Source organism: Dasypus novemcinctus, chromosome 17 (genome assembly GCF_030445035.2).
Source record: "Dasypus novemcinctus isolate mDasNov1 chromosome 17, mDasNov1.1.hap2, whole genome shotgun sequence".
Taxonomy (NCBI): domain Eukaryota; kingdom Metazoa; phylum Chordata; class Mammalia; order Cingulata; family Dasypodidae; genus Dasypus; species Dasypus novemcinctus.
In genome coordinates this window covers 67444545-67466958 of record NC_080689.1, presented here as the reverse complement: position 1 = coordinate 67466958, position 22414 = coordinate 67444545, and the positions used below count along the sequence as shown (strand labels likewise).

General features: G+C 46.3%; 2 protein-coding genes and 1 long non-coding RNA gene across 5 annotated transcripts in view; 2 read left to right on the top strand and 1 right to left on the bottom strand.

Moving 5' to 3' along the window:
- The window catches only part of MOB1A (MOB kinase activator 1A), a 39001-nt gene extending 29087 nt beyond the window's left edge, over positions 1 to 9914 (top strand). For both annotated transcript variants that reach the window (XM_004467984.4, XM_023591564.3), the window contains exons 5-6: positions 4624 to 4787; positions 5978 to 9914. In XM_004467984.4, coding sequence (XP_004468041.1) covers positions 4624 to 4787; positions 5978 to 6055 — 242 coding nt within the window. In that variant the 3' untranslated portion in view covers positions 6056 to 9914. The remainder of the gene's footprint in view (positions 1 to 4623; positions 4788 to 5977) is intronic.
- Positions 9915 to 9920: 6 nt separating this feature from the next.
- Positions 9921 to 12816, bottom strand: LOC101436364 (uncharacterized). The gene is made up of 3 exons (XR_188569.5): positions 12428 to 12816; positions 12038 to 12151; positions 9921 to 11668 (listed from the first exon to the last, which is right to left on the bottom strand). It is a non-coding gene; the product is annotated as an uncharacterized lncRNA (long non-coding RNA).
- Positions 12817 to 12825: 9 nt separating this feature from the next.
- Positions 12826 to 20490, top strand: BOLA3 (bolA family member 3). 2 transcript variants are annotated; one of them, XM_023591563.3, is made up of 4 exons: positions 12826 to 12978; positions 14831 to 14957; positions 16999 to 17087; positions 20233 to 20490. In XM_023591563.3, the coding sequence occupies exons 1-4, from the start codon at positions 12925 to 12927 to the stop codon at positions 20296 to 20298; spliced, it is 336 nt and encodes a 111-aa protein (XP_023447331.1). In that variant the 5' UTR covers positions 12826 to 12924; the 3' UTR covers positions 20299 to 20490. The 2 variants fall into 2 exon arrangements, with proteins under 2 accessions (XP_023447331.1, XP_004468040.1); XM_004467983.5 differs by having other exon boundaries at positions 12827 to 12978; positions 14834 to 14957.
- Positions 20491 to 22414: the final 1924 nt, after the last annotated feature.

Below are 22414 nucleotides of genomic sequence, written 5' to 3'. Positions count from 1 at the left end.
TTTCGGGAGTAAAGTTTATATCATGTTATTAACACTTGGTCTGTTTGCTGTTAGCTTCTCCATTCTGTTATTAAACCTTTTATTTCCTTTCTTACAGATCGTTTACAGTGTATTATCTGTGCTTGGGTGTTTCCTGTTAAATTCAGCTTGGAAAATACTTAGATTAAAACAAATTATTATTTCTTTATGCATTTAAATTTCCTTTTTATGGAAGATAGAAATAAGGAATAATTTTGATCTCATTCTCTTAGCTAACTTCTCATTCCTCAGTAATTCATCCTAATATTCTGAATCCTTATCCCTCTCGTTTAACTATTACTCACATGCTACCTATGCCAATTATTCTTTTCAGCCAGACCTCTTCATTATGTATATTTTTTGTACTAATATGTTCAAGTTATTACTATTCCTTTTGTTAGCAACATGCCCATTTGTAAACTCTGAGAAAAAGTATCTGATTTAAAAATCCATTTCCAACTTCGGAGGTCTTTAAAAGTTGTTTTCTGCCATCATGTTTGAATGAGAACTTGGCTGGGCAATGATACTTAGAGCAAGTGCTTTACTGTCTTCAGGTTTGTGTTTTTGGATTATCCAATTCCTAATAGAACACCTTTTTTCTGATTGGGCACAAATAGGATCTTGGGGGGGGTGTTTTTTGAATTTGACTTAGAGTTCATTTTAAAGGAGATGTTTGTTAATTGTGTCTGTGATTCCCCGAACCCTCTATTTTCAGTGTTAGCTTTAAAAAATTATTCTAGACATTTTGTTTTTACTATTTTGCATTAATTCTGGTACACTATGAGTCTATCACCTTTTGCATCTTTTAGAGCCTATGTAATTCTACTAATGTCTTTCAGATTATACCTTCTGTTTCACAGATTTAAGTTCCTCCCTGCCCTTTTTTAACAAATTAAAATGTTTGTTCTTTTTAAGAATAGTATTCAACCCATGTGTAAATCCCTGTAATTTTGATGGATAACTTCTGAACTTTAACTATTTTTTTATTTATTTTGCAATTGTTAGATTTTGCTTTTCTTTTTTTTAAAAAAAAAAAGATTTATTTATCCCCCCCCCCCAGTTGTCTGTTCTCTGTGTCTATTTTGCTTCGTCTTCTTTGTCCACTTCTGTTGTTGTCAGCAGCACGGGAATCTGTGTCTCTTTTTGTTGCATTATCTTGTTGTGTCAGCTCTCCCTGTGTGCAGTGCCATTCGTGGGCAGGCTGCACTTTCTTTCACACTGGGCGGCTCTCCTTAAGGGGCATACTCCTTGTGCGTGGGGCTCCCCTACTCAGGGGCACCCCTACGTGGCACAGCACTCCTTGCGTGCATCAGCACTGCGCATGGGCCAGCTCCACACGGGTCAAGGAGGCCCGGGGTTTGAACCGCGGACCTCCCATGTGGTAGACAGATGCCCTAACCACTGGGCCAAGTCTGCCGCCAGATTTTGCTCTTCTTCTTTTGTGTGGAATGTCTTCATTGACTTTGTGTATATTTATGTATGTGTGTGTGTGTATATATTTTAACAGTTTCCTTATTGATTATTAGATGTACTGCTGAATTTTGACAATTTTATGACTGTTTAAGAGTGTTAGTATTAATACTCATGTAATACTAATAGTATTAAGACTAGTAGTTTTAGTCACAAACTCCTGGCATCCATTTTCCCATAATGTCATTCAATTATATTTTTTAATGATTGTTTTTTAACATGTATATTGAAGACAATCTTCATAAACCTATACATAGTTAACTCATAGAAGTGTTAAATTAATGATAATAGTGTTCCTGTGAGTTTTTTTGGTATAAATTAGATTCTTTAAGTTTCAAATCAAAATTGAAGAGAGGGTCATATATCTACTTTATCCCTTAGAATTTTTAACAAAAAGAACCAGTACTCGTGGAATTTTTAAATGGATGTCTTCCTAGTTAAGCAGGTGATGGAATGTTGTCTCTTGATAGAATAGGTGCTTATTTGAAAAGTACTTAAAATGAAATACTAAAACCTATACATTAAAAAGAGAAAGGAAATTCCTGTCTATTGGGTAATGTTTTCCCACTGAGTCCTAATCTAATATCTGAGATGGTTTCCTTGGAAAAATACTGGGTCGTGTATATGTAATGCTAATACAGGTAATGTGTGTCTTGTGTATGTACTGTGTCGGATGTGGCATTAGGCACAGGGACAACAAAAGTAATCATTTAAGTATAGCAGACCCTCTAAACTCTAAAGTTGCATAGCTCAAGAACAATGGTGATTCACTAATAAATATTCATAATATTTGGTATGCTGTATGTAATTATAAATCAGGTTGTTCTTTAAGGATTTTGGAATAATGCTATCATCATACACAATATATTAGGGAATGGGTTTTTCCATATTCTAACACTTAACTTCAGGGTTCTTTTCATTGGGAAATTTGGTTTTTACAATTTCAATCTAAAATTTTTTTAGTTTTACTTCAGTCAATCTGAACTGTTTCCCCCTCCCTCTCCTGCTCCCTCTACCCCCAGAGTATTTGCATTTTTAAAAATGAGTTGTAGATTCTGGGCTCTGCTTTCTTAAACAAACCCAATTTTAAAAGATTTTGGCAATGTGGAACAGCAATTGAATAAAATGTTATCAGTATGAATTACTCTGTATGACCAGATCTAGAATGCATTCATTGATTGTAATATGCAACAAAATTTTATATAAACACTAAGTCAAAAAAATAGCTGTCATGCTATTCCTTGACATCAGCTTTTAAGATGGGCATCAATTTTAAGAAAACCTCTTTTAAGATGGGTCCTTTTTTCAGAAATGTTAAAATGTAAAAACATGTGCATTTTAAAATTGACGCAATAGGATAAAAGTAGTTTATGGACTCTAACCTGAAAAAGTAGAGGCATAGAACAATTGGAGCCCTGATTCTTAACCTGACTCTAATTCCATCTAACCCCTGCCACCCTTACATATGGTGTCCCTTTTTTCTCTTGTACTGGAGGAAGAGAAGTTCTTGTCCTAAGTGTCTTAAGAATGAATTTTATTTTGTTGGCTTTTCTCTCCCAAGAGAATTAACTGTATTCCCTCACTAACCATGTTTTTACCATCTACAGTTTTAAGATAGCACCATTTTAATTTTGTGTACTAAATTAATATATTTAAAATGAATGATTTGGGTTTTTTCCCTTCTATGCAAGATTCAGTTCAGTTTGCTGAAACAAAAGGAGACACAATAATTATTTCTTACTTCTTTAGGATTTATTAGGTGGTGAAGGGAGAGGAGCTCTGTTTATTAGAGTCCCCCTTAAATATGTGAATAGAAGACACAGCCCAGAAAAATATGCCCATAAACTCCAGAATAATGTTTGAAAAGGCAAGGCTAACACACACACACGTGAGCTTGCAAAAGCAAAATGCACTAAATTTCAAGCTATAGGTGACTAGTTGGGGGAAATATATACAATGAGGAGGAAAGAGAAAGTGTTTTAGTGCTTGTTTTCTGTAAGACTGAAAAAAAAGGAAGTATTTCAAGAGTAGTATAACCTATTTGAACAGGTCTTTAAGGGCAACTAATCCAGGTAATTTTGGAGATAGGTGCCTGCTGATGTATTTTGTTTACTCTGGTTGGTGCCAGTTGTATTGTCTTTCTTCTTTCCCCTATTTTCAAAGGGACTTGCATCTTATCAACCAAAATTCTCAGGCATGTAACCAATTACATCCCCATCTCCACTTGGAGAGAGGTTACCAGACCCTCCCCCGGTGTTCTTTTTTTCTTAGAGGGCAGGTGTACGCTACTATCTTTTTCAGGAGGTATACCCCCTTCTTAGGCTACAGGAGAATGACAATAGCACTTTTTAAAAATAAAAAGTTGGGGGCTCCTAATTCGGAAAGAAAACTCTGGCTTTCCAGAGTAATTCAGAAGATAAAATATCTTTTACTTGTTGACAGTAATTATTTTGACTTAAGTTTGTCTTTTTCTTTTGCTGTAGAAGAGTTTCCAGTCTGGTATTAGTGTATGTGTGCATGCATGTATGCATGCATGAGCATGTTGTTGTTGTTGTTTTCAAGGATACCAATTACAAAAGTAAAAAAAAAAATTCTTTTTTGAGGTCCTGGCGTCAGGGATTGAACCCCAGATCTTGTATGTGGGAAGCGAGCACTCAACCACTGAACTATACCAGCTCCCCTGAGTTGGTTTTTTCATTTGTTAGCTTGTTTTATTTTTGTTTTTAGGAGGTACCAGGGATTGAATCTAGGACCCTTGTATGTGGAAATCAGGCACTCAACCACTTACATCCATTTCCCTGAAAATTTTATTTGTAATCAAAATACTTTATTGTATTTAATCTTAGGAAGAAACTTTAATATTCAGCAGTTAAAATTAAGTTTGAGGTGTTTCAACACTTTAAATAACTTGATGCCTGTGCTAGTACTCTAAGGCAGAAAGTGTAGTGTACCTTATATCTTTAGGTTTGGGTTTTTTTCCCTTGCCTTTTAAAAAAAATACTTATGAAAATAGGCTCTTGTATATTTGAATGTGTATATATGTTGAGATCGTTGTTCATGGCAGTATCTAAACTTTCTTCTGTTCAGTTGGATTAAAAAACCAATTGATAAATATATGTGTATATTTGATTACAGGTGTCCCATTTCCCAAAAACTTTATGTCTGTGGCAAAGACCATTCTAAAGCGTCTCTTCAGGGTTTATGCCCATATTTATCACCAGCACTTTGATTCTGTGATGCAGCTGCAAGAGGAGGCCCACCTCAACACCTCCTTTAAGCACTTTATTTTCTTTGTTCAGGTAAGTTGAACCATGATGACTTCTGCATCCTTTTGCTTGGATTTATTTGGATTGGTGACTTTAATAAAGAATAATGTGTCCCTTATAGAGCTAAGTAGAAACGATTCTCTCTTCTGTTTTGTTCTTTTCCACATTGTTTATTTCATTGATGTTGGTAGCAGTATAGAGAGGCATCACCTCCGTTTTGGTTCTTCTGCCTCTGGATATATCATTGAGGGAGGTGGTCTGTTGCCTTATCGTCTATAGTTATAATTGTAATTTTAAAAAATAATTTACATTGTTTGAAAAAGAAATCAAAGAATTGAGACTCCTTTAGCCTAACCTTGGAGATACATACTTCTATAAATGTTTGTAAAATGTAAATGTCTTATCTAGATACTGTTTTATAGTGGAATAACCTAATTGCTTTATAATAGATATTTGCTTGTATTGTTGTGTTTTATAGTTCCTTGTACCATGCAAAGCAGACCATACTCTGCTATTCCCTGTCTTTCTTCTGAGCTTATTGAATGATGTATATATATAGTTTATGTGTGTAATAAGTGGAAAAGGTCCACTGCCACTATTAAAGAGTCAGTGTCTAGTTTACAGGTCATCTTTATTTTAATGTTTTATACAGTAAGTATCATAGTAATATATAGAGCTGCTTATTTAAGCCCCATATATATATATGTATTTCCCTGCTTTGTTGTGTCTCTCGTGTTTTTCCTCTTGTGTCTCTTATTGTATCATCCTGTTGCATCAGCACACTGCGCCTGCCTGTCATGCCAGCTCGCCATCCTGCTATATCCTCTTTAGGAGGTACTGGGAACCTCTGCACCCTGCTTTGTTGTGTCTCTCATTATGTTTTTCTTCTTGTGTCTCTTCTTGTGTCGTCTTGTTGTGTCAGTTTGCTGCACCTGCCTGTCATACTAGCTTGCTGTCTTTCTTTAGGAGGCACTGGGGAACCGAACCAGGGACCTCCCATGTGGTAGGTAGGAGCCCAATTGCTTGAGCCACATATGCTTCCCTGCTCCCCAATATAGTTTTTAAAAGTGAATAAAGTATCATATTTCAAAATGTTCATGGAGATCATATCATATTTCTTTTGGACTTTTCAGAAAACTAGTGTTGGGACTCCTTTCTCTAAATGACATTTGTACTTTTAATTTTAGATGCTTTTTAAATTTCGTTTTTCTTCTCTCTTTTAGGAGTTTAATCTGATTGATAGGCGTGAATTGGCACCTCTTCAGGAATTAATTGAGAAGCTTGGATCAAAAGACAGATAAATGTTTCTTCTAGAGCACCGATCCCTCTTGCTTCAACTACTGCTAGAGCTATCTCTTTGCTATCTGTTATAGACTAGTAATACAAACTTTAAGAAAACAAGATAAAAAGGCACCCATTGTCTGTGTCTATAAAATTGTTCCAAAGGTATGTTGGCCTCATAGCTTCAGAGTGAGACCTACAGGACACGGCCGACTCGAGCTACTGTGTAACCACGCCTGTCGCTGTCACAGGCTCACTTGGTTGTTTTATGTGATGACCGACCTGGAGTTTATTAGTGTACCTGTTATTCTTTTGAAGAAAATGATTTAGTCTGTTGCAGATGTGACAGTATAATGGATGGATATTAAGGATTTTTTCACCAATAATTTATTAACAAGTTTCCAAAACAGATTCCTAACAACATAGATCACTTTTATTCTACTTCTGTTTTATAAGTAGAAAAGGCATTTTTAAGTTTCCTTAACATTTAGAACATTTGTGTCACTTTGGAAACCTTTTAGTTTCAAGTTTGTATGCTAGTTTTTATAGATAAGAATATATATATGTGTGTATATTTTTATAAAACCCATGATTGCAATTTAAATCATAATATAGCCTATGTAGTATGGGAGCAATCAAAGTTAAATTGATTTTTATTTTTTTAAATCTTTATTTGGGATTTCTTAACATAAAAACCTATCTAAATTGTTAGGACTGTATGTGTGTATCAGAAATAATTTTTTTAAACGCTTCTAAGGATAATCCTGTAGACTTTTATTTTTAAATGCTTCATTCAGATTAACTTTAACATGTAAATTTTGGGATAAGAAAAATTTTCCCAGAAAACTGTGACAACTTAGGTCTCAAAGCCACTGTTTTTATTCATTTTGATTTTCAGAGACCTTGATATTTCTGGGTTGAGGAATAACTCAGGAGCACTTGAGTTATTTTGTTTTGCGTTTCCTTTAAGAAAAAAATTATGTTTATATGTTTGTTTTTATTGTGACTCGAGACTTAGTTGAGAATAGTATAGAAATGCACAAACTTTATCCAGTAAGGATAACTTAAAACACAATAAAAATCATGAAGGTGTACCCATTTTATAACACAGCTACCAGTTGGGTGTACTCTACCAATTCTTTAATATGTGTGTGTGTTTAAAGGAGACAATGGGAAGAAAAAGTTAAAAAAAAAAAAAAACCTTCTGTTATTAGCAAAAAAATGGCTTGAGTCCCCTTGGACATTTTATCCTGTTTTGTTTTTATATCAAAACTTGAATTTCTTTTCTATCTACTGGGATAAAAAGAAGATTGCCTTTTTTATTATTATTTTTATTTTTAGTAGGTACCAGGGATTGGACCTGGGACCTCATACGTGGGAAGCAGCTGCTCAACCACTGAGGTATACCTGCTCTCCCATATTGCCCTTTAATGAAGAAAATGTCTACTTTTCATTTGGTTCTGAGGATTCAGTAATTTCTACCTGACTGTTTAAAGTGTATTGAGGTACAGTGAGTATACTGGAAGACTTGCCATAGCAAAGTTTCAAATTTATCAGCATTCTGTGTTTCAGAGATCTGGTTTTCACAAAGTACTCAGCACCTGTCTTGGTAGCTTTAATAAAGATTAATAACTTTAATAGTGTTTTTAAAATTTATTTTTATCATTCTACTAGACTATAAAGAAAAGAATTGTTTAGTAGAAACTCCTTTTTTAATTCGGTTTCAGTAAATTTTTAATTATTTTCAGAATTTTAAAGGAAATAAAACATTTTATCCCCAGGCTAAAACAATAATAGATGTTTGAGGAATTAAAGAGTGGGATGATCACTTATATAAAAAGATCGGGAATAGATGTGGCTCAAGTGGTTGAACTGCCTGTTTCCCATGTGGGTGGTCCTGGGTTCCATCCCTGGCGCCTCCTAAGAACTAAAAAACAGACAACAAGCAAACAAATGAAAAAACCAATTCAGGGTTGCTGACATGGGTCAGTGGTTGAGCACTGGCTTCCTACATATGAGGTTGTGGGTTCAAACTCCGCCCCCCCCCCCCAAGTACTTGAGGAAATAAAAAAATCCTCCATGAAACATTCCACACACAATGACAAACTTATTCAAAGGTTCCGGTCAACCTCTCTCTGTTGATCACTTTTTTTAAGACCCCAAGGAATTATGTTTCTCAGCTAGGGTTGTACTTTCATCATTTCTAATGTTTTAAGTATTATCAAACAGAAGGGGTCTCATTTTTTTCCCATTCATTTTCGAATGGTAGAAATTCTCCCTCTTCATGACTAGCCCCAAAATGAACCAAAAATCGCCACGTCCTAGAATAGTAATAAAGGCAGTTTGCTATAAATTAAAAGTTGTTGGTAATTTGAGACTCAGACTATTAAAAAAATTTTTTTTAATAAACACATTATTACCATATTCTTAACCAACAGTGCACCTAAATACTAGTGTTTATATTATTTGTTTACATTCAAAGTCAGGTAGTGGAGGGTAGGAGGAGGACTGGAAGAAGGGAAGAGGATGAAAAAGGGTGGTACCTTCCTGATTTGGTGAAAGAGCCATAGGCCTTTGGTAAGAGTTGGAGGAAAGCAGTGTGTGTCTGAGGCTGCTCCCTTTTCTTGTGTCGCCTAGTGCTCTCCCCCTCTCCACACCCCACACCCTGTCCTGCCCTAACACAGCCTCCTTGTTCCTCAGCGTTTACCCCCTCCCTCCTCAGAAGTCCTCTCCCCTGTGTTTGTGATGTTTGCCCTGCATACCTGCTTACAGCCATGGGGTAGGGAGGGCTCACTAAATTATGCAGTTTATCCTATGGTGCTTTAATTTTCAGGGTTTTTTTAAAATTAACTTTTGGATAATGATGTGCAGATTTTTATTTAAAAGCTGAAATTTCCCTGTACTACAGTTTTTGTATTGACAGCCAAGTGTTTCCATTATTACTTCTTCAGAGTATGAAAAAATTGATTTTACAGGGCTGCCACCTAATAAGTATTTCATCTTAAGCTTGTAGAGGCCTGCCGTGGCTCATGTTCCTGCTTACAGCAGAAATCCAAATCTCTTCACCACAACTTTGATAACAACAACGGGAATGTTTTTCTAGTAGGGCTGTTCTGGTAACAATGTTAATTTTTGCATATTGTTGAGGTTTCCTAATTATTCTCTCGGCCTTCTCTCTGAACAGTAAAGTTACACAGGTACAGAAGTGGAGCTTCTCAAATACAATACCATCACCTCGTAAGCATAAAAAAATCAGGCTCACAGATTGTAACTCCTAGAAATTTGTTTCTTAGCAGCCCCAGTGTGGGGCAGTTGCTGTCCCTGCCTCATGGAAGGAGGCTGTCTCCTGACAGTGTAGAACGCTGGCCCTGGACACCAAACATTTAGCACCTTCAACAGGGATGTGGTTTTTTTCCTGACAATTAGTTCAATGATTGGATTTGATTATTACTGTTGTAGAACTCTGGCAAAGAAGGAAAATAGTAGTTTTTTTCATTTTCCTGTGACAGTTGTAGAAGTGATAATATATGTGGTAGCAGTAATTCTGCTGAAACAACTGCACTGAAATTTATTTAGGTTTTTTCTCATTATCAGATTTTATTCCAAACAAGTATTCTGTAAATCCACATGGATTACCAGTGTGCTATAGACTTCTTATAGGAATAATGTTCTGTTTATTCTACATCAAAATAGTTTGTATAAGGTTAGTCTTGGATACCATCTAAAATATTTTTAAATGTTCTTTACATGAAAATTTATGTTGTATTTTTAAAACTTTAGGGGCTTTATCTATTTTTCTAAGCCAGTTGACTGTACTTTTTAAAATGTATTTTGTATCTACTTTTGTAACTTCATCAGAATAAAATATATTGGAAGAAATGACTGTTTAAAATGTGAGTCTCAATACTTAATTTCTGTTTAAATTTGGAAACTTGATTTTTGCAGGTTCTGTGGATTTTGACTCCAGTTTGAAAGGTCATCTTAGCTTATCAATTAGTAGCTAAATGTTTTCTTAACCCTTAGAAGAAAGGGAACTAAATAAACTAAATATAACACCAAGACTCCAATCCCAGAAACAAACTGTGCCCCTGATAACAGTGGCTAAACCCCATCCCAAATTAAGTAATCTCTTGAGCCTCTTGGGTTTCTGGCTGAGAGATTGAGAAAAGGGAAGAGGGACTGGGCTCGCTAATTTTCTGACCTTGAAAGTGAGTGCCCAGCATATCTCCTTAAGACATGCCCCGACCCCTGGCCCCCAAGAGCCATTATAGGTATTCATTATTGTAGGAGAAATACTCAAGTTATTTTCAGCAGTCCAAACAGGTGCATTTTAGGTTTATTCAAAATGGCAGTGCTAGAATTGTTTTGACCTTTTTTGAGTAAAGTTACAGACTTAATGACTATGGGCTAAATATGTAAGTTTAAAAACATTTTGTATAAGGATAAGGGTAAGCTGGCAAATCAGTTTTGGAATTTTTGACAGCTACTTTTCACCAGCCTAAAATCAATCACAAAAATGCTTTATGTAAATCCTTTAATGGCCAAGACCATGAAAGTTACTTTTATCTTGATAGAAGAATAATAGAATAACCCAATAATTTTTGTGGGGGCCAGAGTCAGGCTTTGAAATGGCACAGCCAGAAACAATGTCCAAACATTGGGCCTTGGGCCTTCTCTAGCAGGTGCCCCATTGACATCATTGATGGCCTGCACGATTATTGAGTGTCACTAGTGACAGGTAGATAGCGATTGAAGCATCTAAAAGAACTTGGGTTTAACCAGTAGGTGATGGGGAATTATTTGGAACAGGGAAATGATGGACACTGCTCTTACAGCAGTGTGGAAACGGTGAGGGGAAGAGACTGGGAGGAGACAGTCCATAGTAATGTGAGCAATTACTGGAATATGGGGGGAAAGAAGGTTGGAGTTAAGCAAAAGTACTGATTTTCACTAAAGGAAAGAAGGAGAAATTCTGGAAACAAATCTGAGCATGGGTCTCAATTACAAGTAATAAGTCAACTAAAATCACTGTAGTAAAGTATTCATTTCTGGCGTTGCTGGTTTCCAGTTGCCTTTATTTCTCAGCTCAGCTTTGTTTTGAGGTTTTGGTGTATTTTCAAAGTATCTCCCCACATGGTGGCAAAGATGGCCAACAGCAGTTCCAGACAAATCCCCTAACCACTCGTTGGTCTAAGATCATGTGACCAACCCTTATCCAGTTCTGTTTTTGCCAAAGGGTTGCCAGTGCAAAGGACCAGAAATGTGTTTTTTATGATGGGTATTTATTTGGGGTAAAAGTTTACAGTTCTGAGGCCATGAAGAGTCCAACTCAAGGCACCATAAGGGGTCTTTTCTCAAGTCAGCTGCCACTTGTTCAAGCAGGATGGCAGGCAATCTGCCTGGTCTCTGCCTTTCCTGGTCTCCCGGAGCTCAGCCGAGGGCAACGGGGCTTACGGCTTGTATCTTACCAGGCCTCTTCTCTCAGGCTGGGTTGCTCCATTTTCTTCCCGATTTCAGCCGCCTCTCCCTAGGGCCTCAGCTCCTTGAGCTTCTCCTTTCCATCACATGGCAGCACATGCCTCATTTGAACCAGGCGGTTTGAGTAGCAAAGGGTAGAAAGAACCGCTACAGTGCTAGAAAATAAGTTTTAATTGACATCAATGAAGGAAATTTTAAAAATTATCCCTAATCCCACCAACCATAATTTAAGGAATCAAGCAAAGAATATGAGAGACTTTTAAAATAATTCAAAGGAGAAATTATAAGGACCAGAATGTAGAAGTTACTCCATTAATACTGAAATGAATGTGCTGATCACTTTAAAAGCCCAATTTGTCCAAGTGTAGCAATACTGGAAATTGTTGATTGGGTAGGCCAGAATGCAGTGGCAAAAGCGCATAGCTGGTCAATCCTTCCGAGTAACACCAGATTGCATGCCTGCGAACAAATAGAGCCGGAAAAGGGGCTTGGTTGGATTCATGGCTTGACTTGTTTGACAGTACCCCAGAGTTGGGCAGGTTTGCTGGCCATCTTCTCATCCCTCTTGTCATCAGCTTCCACTATATTGTCATGACTGCACCCTCTGATTCCAACGTAGGTCTCTGCTGGGCCATATCCTGCAGGCACCTCACACTCAGGGAAATCAACTAAGTTTGTTGTCCAAGCTTGCCCCAAATCTATCCCTCCATTTCATTGCCCAGCCAGAAACTGGGGAGTCATCCCGCTGCCGCCTTCCTCACCCCCCACACCCAGTGACTCCATTCCATTCACCTCCCAAGTCCGCGACTGCCCCTTCTGCTGCCACTGCTTTAGTTCAGACCTCCCTGTCACCTGGGCCGCAGCGAAAGCCCCGGCACTTCTGTCGCTGTCTCCAGTTAACAGCCCTGCAGTACCTTCACACAGAAGCCGGAGGCTTCTTTCCAAAGTGCAATCTGAAAACAATCTCCTGCTTGAAATCCTTCCACGAGTCCCCCTCGCCTGGAAGGAGCCCCAAATCCTCGGTTTAGAAGCCAGGTTGGGTGATGGGGAATGGGAATGAAGAGGTTCCGCCAAGGGCAGGCGAGCCAAGCAGTGCTGGGAAGAGAGAAGGTCAATGTCGAGGGCAGCGATCCTTGGACGTGTTTCTAGGCTGAGCAGAGAGTCTAAAGGAACCGGACCCCGCGTAGGCTGGAGGGGTGCGGGGCGAGCCAGGTTGGGTGGCAGATCCCTGCCGCCCGCCGGTTGCGCGCTGCGCGCCCGGCCTTCGGGGCGGGCCCGGGCGGGGCCAGGCGGGGCCAGGCGGCCTCCGGGCGGTAGAGGGCGGCCTCGCCAGCGCCGGAAGCTGCCGGTCCCCGGCTCCGCGCTCTTCGTGTGACACGGCGACCTCGGGCGGGGGCCGCGTCGGCCCGGCATGGCGGCGTGGGGCCCCGCCGCGGCAGCGCCTCTGCTCCGCGGGATCCGCGGGGTGAGCGCGGGCGGGGCCGGGCTGCTTGGCCCGGGGCGGGGGCTCGGCGGGCGGCGCTGCCGGGCTCGAGGACCGGTTCCCCGAGAGGCCCGTGCGGGGCCGGGGGCGGCCCCTTCCTTCCGCTCGTTCGTTCGCTCAGTCACTTATTCGTTCGTTCAGTCATTCATTCACCAGGTTCCGACAGCGGAGGTTCGGGGACGTACCAGATCCCGCCGCGCCTTGGGGGAGTGGGCGTGAGGTTGGGGGCGAAGGAGACAGAGGGCACAGGAAAAAGAAATACTGATTTAGCAAGTCGAAGACATAGTCTTCATGTCCCGGGGTCGTGGTGTGGGCGCCAAGGACAGTGGAGCCACCTGGGCTCTGGGAGCGCGGCCTGGGCTCTGTGACCTTGACCCTTTCCAAATCCCACGTGCCCAGAGTGGACGCCAGCAGAGGGCCCCTCCCCACCGGCCCTCCTACTTTACCCATTTCTGATTCATTCCTCAGCCCTGTCCACTTTTGCACTTTCTTTTCACATTCCTCCTTCTCCCCTGCTGCTCTTGAGCCTGTCCCTGGCATGGGCGGGGGGCATTTCCTCTGGTGACCTTCAGTGTCCACACTGGCATCTGGGGCACTGTCAGATTTAGGGTTTGGGTGCAGGTGTGGATAGAGGCCGCTGCCCACAGGTCTGCTGAGATGAAAGTAAATCTCCATGGATTCTGCAGTGCTAGCCACGCTCACCTGTTCATGACCATCAGGCTGCCCGCCACCTGGGTATCCTGCCTTTGCTCCCCCAGGTTCTGTCCTCAGAGGCAGTTCCACTCCCCACCCCAGCCCAAAACATCCATTTTTTGGTTCCTTTCTGTGGCAGCTGGTCTAACTCCAGGAAATGCCAGATCTGCATTTCCAACTACCTGCCAGACTCCTCTGTGGATGCTCAGTCTTGTTCTTCCCCTCCTCATTCATTCATTCATCCACCCACCCACCCACCCAAGTCCTCCTGCCCTGAGTTCAGCTCTAGAGAGCTGAGTGGACCTTTTAGACCCACTGGTGAGAGAGGCAGAGTGCAGGTCGTTTTGAGGAAGGTGCTCCCAGGTGATTCACCAACCAGACCTTGCTCCTTGCCGTCAGGAAAGGCCTGATGGGACTGAAACCCGAGGAGGGACAAGACTGTGGTAGTGGAGGGGGAGAGCGGGGTCCCTTCAGCACGAGCACTCACCCAGCCCTTGGCCACCCGCGGGCAGTCAGGGACCCACGCGGGGTTCATCTTCCCATGTAACGCCCCTCCCTTGGGCATCCCTCCTGCGTAGCTGTCTTCAAGGCGCTCTTTCCTGCAGTGTGCCTTGGTACCACCTTGCTTCTATTCTTCCAGCTGTCATCCAGTTCTGTCTCCCTTTTCAGCAGGTGCTCAGCCCTGCCAGCCTGCTTTTCTGCTCCTTCGCTCCTAAGGGATGAGCCAGGTTCCCATCAGAAGCCCCGGCTCCCTTTGGAAGCCACCAGGGAGAGGGGCAGCGAGGAGGTGACTGGTTTTAAAATGTTCCTCCTTCAGGCCGTCCACCAGCATTCTGCCTCCTCTCCCCCGTGAGAATTAGTGCACGGTGCAAAGGGGAGCTGGCTGGTAGAGATGTCATAAGGTCACTGTCATGTGACCAGATAAAGGGTGGGTGGAATTTGGCCCTCGCCTGTGGGACAGTGTGGATGGACAGTGGCACCGCGTGGCCCCCCGACCCCTCACCACCGCTCTGAGGCGGCCCGAGGCGGCGCTGGCTGTGTACCGCACCTGCAGTGCAGAGGGAATGGGGGGCTGCACGTGGCCCCGCCGGGGGCAGCGCCGCCTCCCCGCGCCGTGACCCGCGCCTCCCTGTTCTGGCAGCAGCTTCCTCTTCTCCACTCCGGACATCGGATGTTTGCTTCCCAGACTGAGGGGGAGCTCAAAGTGACCCAAATTCTCAAAGAGAAGTTCCCTCGAGCTACAACCATCAAAGTCACTGACATTTCAGGTAATGTTTTCCCGCGTGCTTCCCATGGTGCCTTGGTAGGATTTTGCCCTCTGGAGGGTGCTGTCAGCAGCTTCTCAACAGGCACAGCTTTTTTTCTTTTTTGTCTTTTTTTTTTTTAATGTTACATTAAAAAAATATGAGGTCCCCATATACCCCCCACCCCCCTCACTCCACTCCTCCCCCCATAACAACAACCTCCTCCATCATCATGAGACATTCACTGCACTTGGTGAATACATCTCTGGGCATCGCTGCACCTCATGGTCAATGGTCCACACCATAGCCCACACTCTCCCACGTTCCACCCAGTGGGCCATGGGAGGACATACAGTGTCCAGTAACTGTCCCTGCAGCATCACCCAGGATAACTCTAAGTCCTGAAAATGCCCCCACATACATCTCTTCCTCCCACTCCCTACACAGCTTTTGGGCGGGTGGAACCCAGCCTCTCCCACTAGATGGGGTGGGGGTGGGGATTCAGAAACTTCAGAGGGAAACTTGCTGGGGACAAGCCCCTGCTGGGATGATTCAAGGTCACCAGCTTGGCCCAACTAGGTCGGGGTCCTTCTTAGTCACTCTGCAGCTCAGGTCCACCCTCTTTAGTTTGGCCACAAGATGGGATTTACTTTAATTTTCCCACATTCTTTGACACCCCAGAACGTCAGAGCTGGGACAGCGTTTTGTCCAACTCCTTCACTCTCCCCTCAAGGAGACAAGCCCAGAGAGGCTGGAGGTCCTGCCCAGCCCCAAGGAGGGGGCCGTGGAACTGGAACCCAGGGTGGGCTCTCTGTCCAGAGCCCAGCGACCAGGCCCTGTGTGCCCCAGGCGGCCGCTGGCAGCTCCCAATTGCAGGCTGGCTGCGTGCTAGGGACAGGCGGGGGAGCCAGCCTCTGCGCCCGCGGACAGGCAAGATAAGGCCTTTATCCAGAGACACACGGGGCAGCTCGGCAGCGGGGCGGCCAGATGGGCCCCGACCGGAATCTCCCCGATGTCCAGGCTCACTGGCTTACCAAGAGGGGCTGCCCACAGGGGCTGGAGAAAGTTCAGAAAGGAGAGTTTTTTCCCTGGAAGCTGTAGCAAACGAGTGAGTGTAAAGATCCTTTGGGTTGGTAGATGGGGTGGGGGCTCTGCAGTGGGCCCGGGGCCTGGCCGTGGCCTTGAGGCCACCAGGCCCGGGGCAGAGCTGGCACTTGCCGAGCAGCCCGGCTGCCTAGCTCTGACAGAGTGCAGAGGTGAACCTGGGGGTGACCAAAAGCTGGATCCCGAGGGCCTATTATGAGAGCAAAGCAAAACCTGTGGAGTACATTGCACTTCTCCCGCGACCTTGGTGTTGACAACATGAGGACGTTTTCTTTCCCGCCCGTGCTAGAGCACGTTTTCTCGTGTAGTCCGTGCTAGCTCTCTAGCCCGGAAGACAACGCTTGAGTGGGGGGTGGATGGGGCCACCACAAGCTCTGCCCAGAACCACCAGAGCGTCTTCCTCCTTCTGGAAACTGAGGAGGAAACCTTCATGGGGCTCGATCGACTAGCTGTGCTAGAGAACCACCCGCATCTCCACAGTGTCCCTTTCTCTCTCACGCTTCCTTGTTTCTTTCTTGTCTTTTGAATAGTATTACAAATGCAGTTTCCAAACCAAATTTTAGCATAAAATTTTGCTCTTTGAAAAAATACCGATTGCTAGTCCTTTGGAAAGTGGAAGAATGAAATTTCAGTCCTGCTACCCTCTTCCAAGACATTGTTAGTCTACAGTAAAAGAAAACCCTAAGCGTTTCCTAGGTTTTCCATGCTTTGGGTTCTATGGTTCCTGCCCACGAGTCGTAATCCTGGGTGGTGCAAAAGGAAGAGCAAATTTTGGACGGAGCAGCCTGTGGCAAGATCATAAGCAATGACGTTTTTCTTACCAGTTTTAGCAACTTGCCTTTATGCCCAGTAATAACTTACAGACCTTCTCTGGGTTGTACCAGAATTATTCTAGGCCATTGGGGGCTGTGGCTGTTGGAACTTAATCACTGAAACACTTTCAAATTGTGTTTTATTTTAGGAGGCTGTGGGGCGATGTATGAAATCAAAATCGAATCAGAAGAATTTAAGGAGAAGAGAACCGTCCAGCAGCACCAGATGGTGAATCAGGTCAGTCGAGGTGGGGGCTCCTTTCCCATCGGCCTTTAGCATCTGAGAGGATCTGCCACGCGGCAGTCCTGTGAAAGAATGAGGCAGGATCACAGCTGCGCAAGCAGGACTGGAGATGTGAGAAGGATTTCACCAGGGGCCTAGCTGGAATCAGACTGTAGGCAAGTATGAATTTTATTCAAACTGAAATCAAGCCACCCAATATTTTGCATTTCCTTGTGTAATGCTACCAATGTTTACTGTTATTATAACATATCAGCTAGTATTTGTAAACATACTAGCAGTGCTAAAAACTTAAGTTTTTGTAGATTTGAAGGTTTTCGAGCCTCTCTTTAGGACTGCTTTACAGCTGGGTAAACTGAGACATGCTGTTGCTTGAGAATTGCTCCAGATCATTTTGCCCTAGATCATTTTGTAGAATATTAGGGGGCCAGGAACATTTAACCAGATGGAGGGCCAGTTTATACGTTGTTCTTGTTTAGTTTAATTGGCATTTACGCCAGCTGAGCCTTGTCAGTTCGGTTAACCAGCCCCTTCAGGGGTGGGTGGGACATCACTCATAAGGTCTTGCACATGGCAAACTCCTCTAATTGCTGGAGAGTGGGCGGTGGTCGGGAGGGTCCCCGCCGTGCCCGTCCCCACCCTTCTCCGCCTGTCCCCTCCCTGCCAGCCACTGCTCATGGTGTCTCCCTTTCTCCAGCTGTACCTTTGCCCAGCTGGGCCCTTGGCCTGGGTGGCTCAAATGCCACCTGCCCTTCCACCCCTGCGGGCCATGAATGCCGGTCCACCTCTGGCTCCCTGCGGCCAGCACGTTCTGCCCGTGCCTTGGAAGCTTATGTCCCTGCCACCCGTCCCCTGCGAGCTGTCGGCGCTTTGGGGCTGGTTCCTTTTTGGAGGGAGCCCGGCCCTTCCCCTCACATGGGGCGCCCGAAGCCCTCGAGCTCGCTGGCTGGTCTTCCCGGTAGCCTCGGGGGCAGGGCCTCAGAAGCCACCATGTGTGCCCCAGGGGCCCCGCTAGCCCCACACGGTCTCGGGGACCAAAGTCAGGGGAGAAGACCCGGCTGGCCCAGGTCACCCCCAGCTGGTGGGATGTTGGGGTTTGTCTCCCAAACCACTCAGGCCGCTGCTGAGCCAGACTCCCAGGGGCACATTCATTTGAGCGCGTCCCCGCCGGAAGCCATGGCGGCGGGTGGGTGAGGATGCAGGTTCTGGGGTCGGACTGCCCGTGTTTCACATCTGGGCCCTGCTACTTTCTCGCTGTGCGGCCTTGGGCAAGTGACTCCACCTCCCTGGGCCTCCATTTACTAACCTGTAACTTGGGGGTAGTAGCGGGTCCCTGCCTCAAAGATCATTGTGGGGACTAGTGACAAAGTGTACACAGAGCCCTGAGAACAGGGTCTGACACCTGAGTCCCTGTCACCTTCCTTCGCTGTCGTCACCACCATCTACAGCAGGCAGGAGCCTGGACAGGCCCGCGGGGAGAGGGCGGTGGTTCCCCTCATTTGGGGGAGTGTCTCCTGCACCCTCTGAGGCTCAGGGTTCTCTCTGGGTCCCTCCTGCAGCGAGTGCTTCCATCGCTGTCCTGGCCATCTCCTCCCCGCCAAGGGGCAAGCCCTGCTGCTCGCCTGTGCCCCTAGAAAGCTGGCTACCGCTGTGTCCCTCACGCCTGACAAAGGAGCTGGCACGTGGACGGAGCTCAGTCGCCAAGAGGAAGGGGAGCGGCCGTGGCTGGCTGTGGGCTTCCAGGGAAATTAACTGCCTAGTGCCTGCAGGGCACTCCGTGTCAGGTGATCACTTCCTGGCCGTGCTCTGAGCGGAGCCGAATCCGCGCCCTTTGCTCCTGGAGCAGCTGTGGGCTGGGTCACTGCAGGGCCCGCTTTTCCCTTGCTCTGCATCCGCAGCGCCTGTGGCAAGTGTTCCCCGGCCAGGCCTTCATCCTGTTGCTGCATCAGTGGAGGCACGTCAGTGGAGGCGTGTGCCAAACGGTGCTGCCTGATGGGTCATTGGCATTTTCATAGGGTCGAGTGTGGGATTGGGCTGTGAGGGGTCAGGGAGGAGGAGTGGCAATGAACTAGGAAGTCGGGGGCCTGGGGGTTGGGGGCTGGGCCTGGAGTGGGCCACCTTTGTGGGGTATGACACAGGTGCCGCCTGGGGAGGCGTGAGGGGGCGGGGAAGGAATCCCAAGCCTTTGATCGACGAGTGCAGGGACCCTGGGCTGTCAGGGTGGGGGCTGGTGGCCCTGGCCTGGGTGACGCCCTCCTCCTCATTCTGGCCTTGTCGCCCTCCGCTCAGTCCCGTTCTTCCCAGTGCTGGTGCATCCAGAATCTCAGGTGCAAAAGGGCCTGAAGAGGTCGCCTGGGGTCACCTCCCAAGCATCTAGCCAGAGGATCCCTGCTGACCTCCCCGGGGTGGGGAGCCCCCTCCATCCCCGCTCACAGCTGCCTCAACCTGTGCAGTTCCCCGGGGACCCTGCCGTGTGGTGGCCCCCCGGAAGTCCCGGTCCCGCCCAGCTCCCAGTTTGTCCCTTGTCTGTCCTGCCATTTTCTGAAATCGCCACCGGGCGTTTGCGCTGGTCCAGGCCCCGGGGTGCCGGTTCCCTCCCAGGAGCACGTCCGTCCAGCCTCTGCCCACCCCAAGGTGGCGGCAAGGGGAGTAGCGAGGTGGCCCGTGTGGCCCGGGCTGGCTCCGGCCTCGGCCCTGAGCCCTGTCGCCTCGCGGGGGAGGGGGCAGCCCGCCGGGTGGCGCGGCAGCTGCCTGGGGTAGTGCCCACGCGTGCCCACATTGCACCCGGCCGGGGGCACGGGGTCAGCATCAGTCGCCCTCTCCCCTCCTGCGGCCTCTGTCCTGACCACCGGCCCCTCAGGGCGGCTCAGATCCCTTCTGCAGGCCCCCCTGGCACCCTGGAGGCCAGGGGTGGGGGACCTCATTGATCTTTGGGCTACATGACATATTTATCAATTCACAAATATAAAGAAGTTTTCCAAAACAAAAAAGAAAACAGAGAAAAACTGTTAAACAGAGTGTGTGCAGAGTCTCCCAGAGGTCGACAGCTCCTCAGAGTGAGCTATGTGGATGCTCTAGGGGAGATGTATTGTCATCACTGTCAAGTATAAAATAAATGATGACGCTCTTTTTACTTACGTAGGCACTAAAAGAAGAAATCAAAGGGATGCACGGATTGCGGATATTTACCTCCATCCCCAAACACTGAACACAGTCTGGCCACGTCACGCTGCTGCTTCAACCCTCTGGTGGCTCGACTGACACCACTCTTTCCCAAGCATTTGCCAAAAACTTGATCTCTGTTGTTCAGAGATGTTTCCATATTATAATTACAGAGGACCATGCTGTCTATTTAGATGTGAATTAAAGGCAACCCATAACGGAAGCTTTAGAAGAGTTATTTGCTGTGCTTCTGCTGTCTTTATTTCAGAAGCAGCAGTGTTTTGTCCAGGGCAGTTCTGTCCTGCTGCTGCAGAGGCAGAATGGAGCACCAGCTATTTTTGAGTGAAGAACATTCTAGCTTCTTCTCTGCCTATGAAACTAATCTTTAAAAAAAAAAGAAAAAAAAAATTCCTTGTTTCTGCTGTTTGCTTCATTTACTGCTTTCTTTCCTTTTCCTTCCAAACTTCTCTCAGGAATGGTCTTGGATCCTCATTTTCCTAACTCAGGCTCTTTAGCTGCCCAGATGTGGGCTCTCTCCCTGCGTTTCAGGATGCCCGCCCTTGGCGTCTGGGTGGGAGGCTGAGCCCCCCGCCCGCTATGGAAGCTGCAAGGCTGCTCTCCAGCCTCCCCTGCAGCGGGGGCACAGGCCCACCTGGCCGGGCCATCGGACGGGCCTGCTCTGGGCTTCGGGTTGGACGCAGAGAAGTGGGGCCGGCGGCACGTCCGTTCTGGCCACCATGGCAGCAGCGTCCAGTGTCCCGGGAGGCGGCAGCACAGAGGTGGTGCTGTGAGCCGCTGGCCCTCAAGCCCCTGCGGGCGCCGCCACGTCTGCTCCTGCTGCCTGGTTTAGGCTCAGGCCACAGAGCCTCCCTGGTTCCTGCCCTTTTCCAGAAGCCGGTTTACCAGTGTTCCCAGAAATTCTGCAGTCACCCCCACATCCTTTCCCTAAATTCTTTCCTGCCTCGAAGCAGCCTGGTTGCTGCCCGTTGCTTGCAGCTGAGAGCCCTGACGGGTTCCCGAGCCCCTTGCAGGGGGACCCCTGCCTCTTCCCGTCCTCTCTACTGAGCCCGGCATGGCCCCTGCCCTTCAAAGTCCTCAGTCCCCGGGGCTGTGGCCCTTGAAAGGGGACCGTCCCTTCCAATTCCTCCTCTGTTGTTCTTAGAACTGACCACCAGGGAAGGAAGCGGTCACCGCTGGTTCTAAAGGCACCTCTCAAAAGTGAACGTTCGTAGGTAGAAGAACCTTGGGCCCCAGATTTTCGGGGGCGGCACAGGTTTCACATTCTGCTTTGTTCACACACTGTGCCCCATATTTTGGTTTAAAAATATTCCCTATATACACATGGGGGAGGGCGAGTGGCAAAACTACCTTTTACATGTAACAGTCACACCATTGTGTCAGCCCTGAGAAGAAAGGATAAAACGAGACTTGCTCCCAAGGGTCTCTGACACCGAGTAAGTAGACAGGCCAGACCAGCGCTTGTGCGTGGTGTCCCAGAGGGCGGCCACCAGCGAGGAAGAGACCACAAAATGACACACATGGGTCATTCTTCCCCCAAATTAAAAGACAGAAGGGGACTCACAGGGTTTCTTTTTTTTTTTTTTTTTTTAAGAAGGTACGAGGGATTGAACCCAGGACCTCGTGCCTGGGAAGCAGGTGCTCAACCACTGAGCTACACCCACTCCCCCAGGGGTTTCTAGTTAATTCATTGTCTAACCTTAGTGACTGGAGAACAACAGTCCATCTGAAACAGCCAGCTCCTAGCCTCCTGATTAAGCGCTACTTGTGGAAACGGCTGCATTAGCCAAGTGTCCTTTAAGAAGAGTTTTCCAGGGGAAAATCCTAGGTAGGCTCTTGCTGACGAGGCAGTCCCAGGGGAACGGCCTGCTCACCGCCCTCGCGGGAGGGACTCCCCAGCCCCTTTTCGTTCCATGGGCTCCCTTGGTGCCCCTCACCCCTATTAGACCCCCCCCCGAGAGCAGCGTGTGGGACAGGCCAGTGGCCACTGCAGGGGACCTGGGGCCACAAAGCCCTGCCCCGGCTCAGGCAGTGGGAAGGGGGAGTGGGTAACCAAGGCCAGCTGGGCGCAGACAGGCCAGTGGCGAGTGGGGAGCCCAGGGCAGACACACCTGGGCCGGAGCAAATCGGCAGGTGCACCGCGA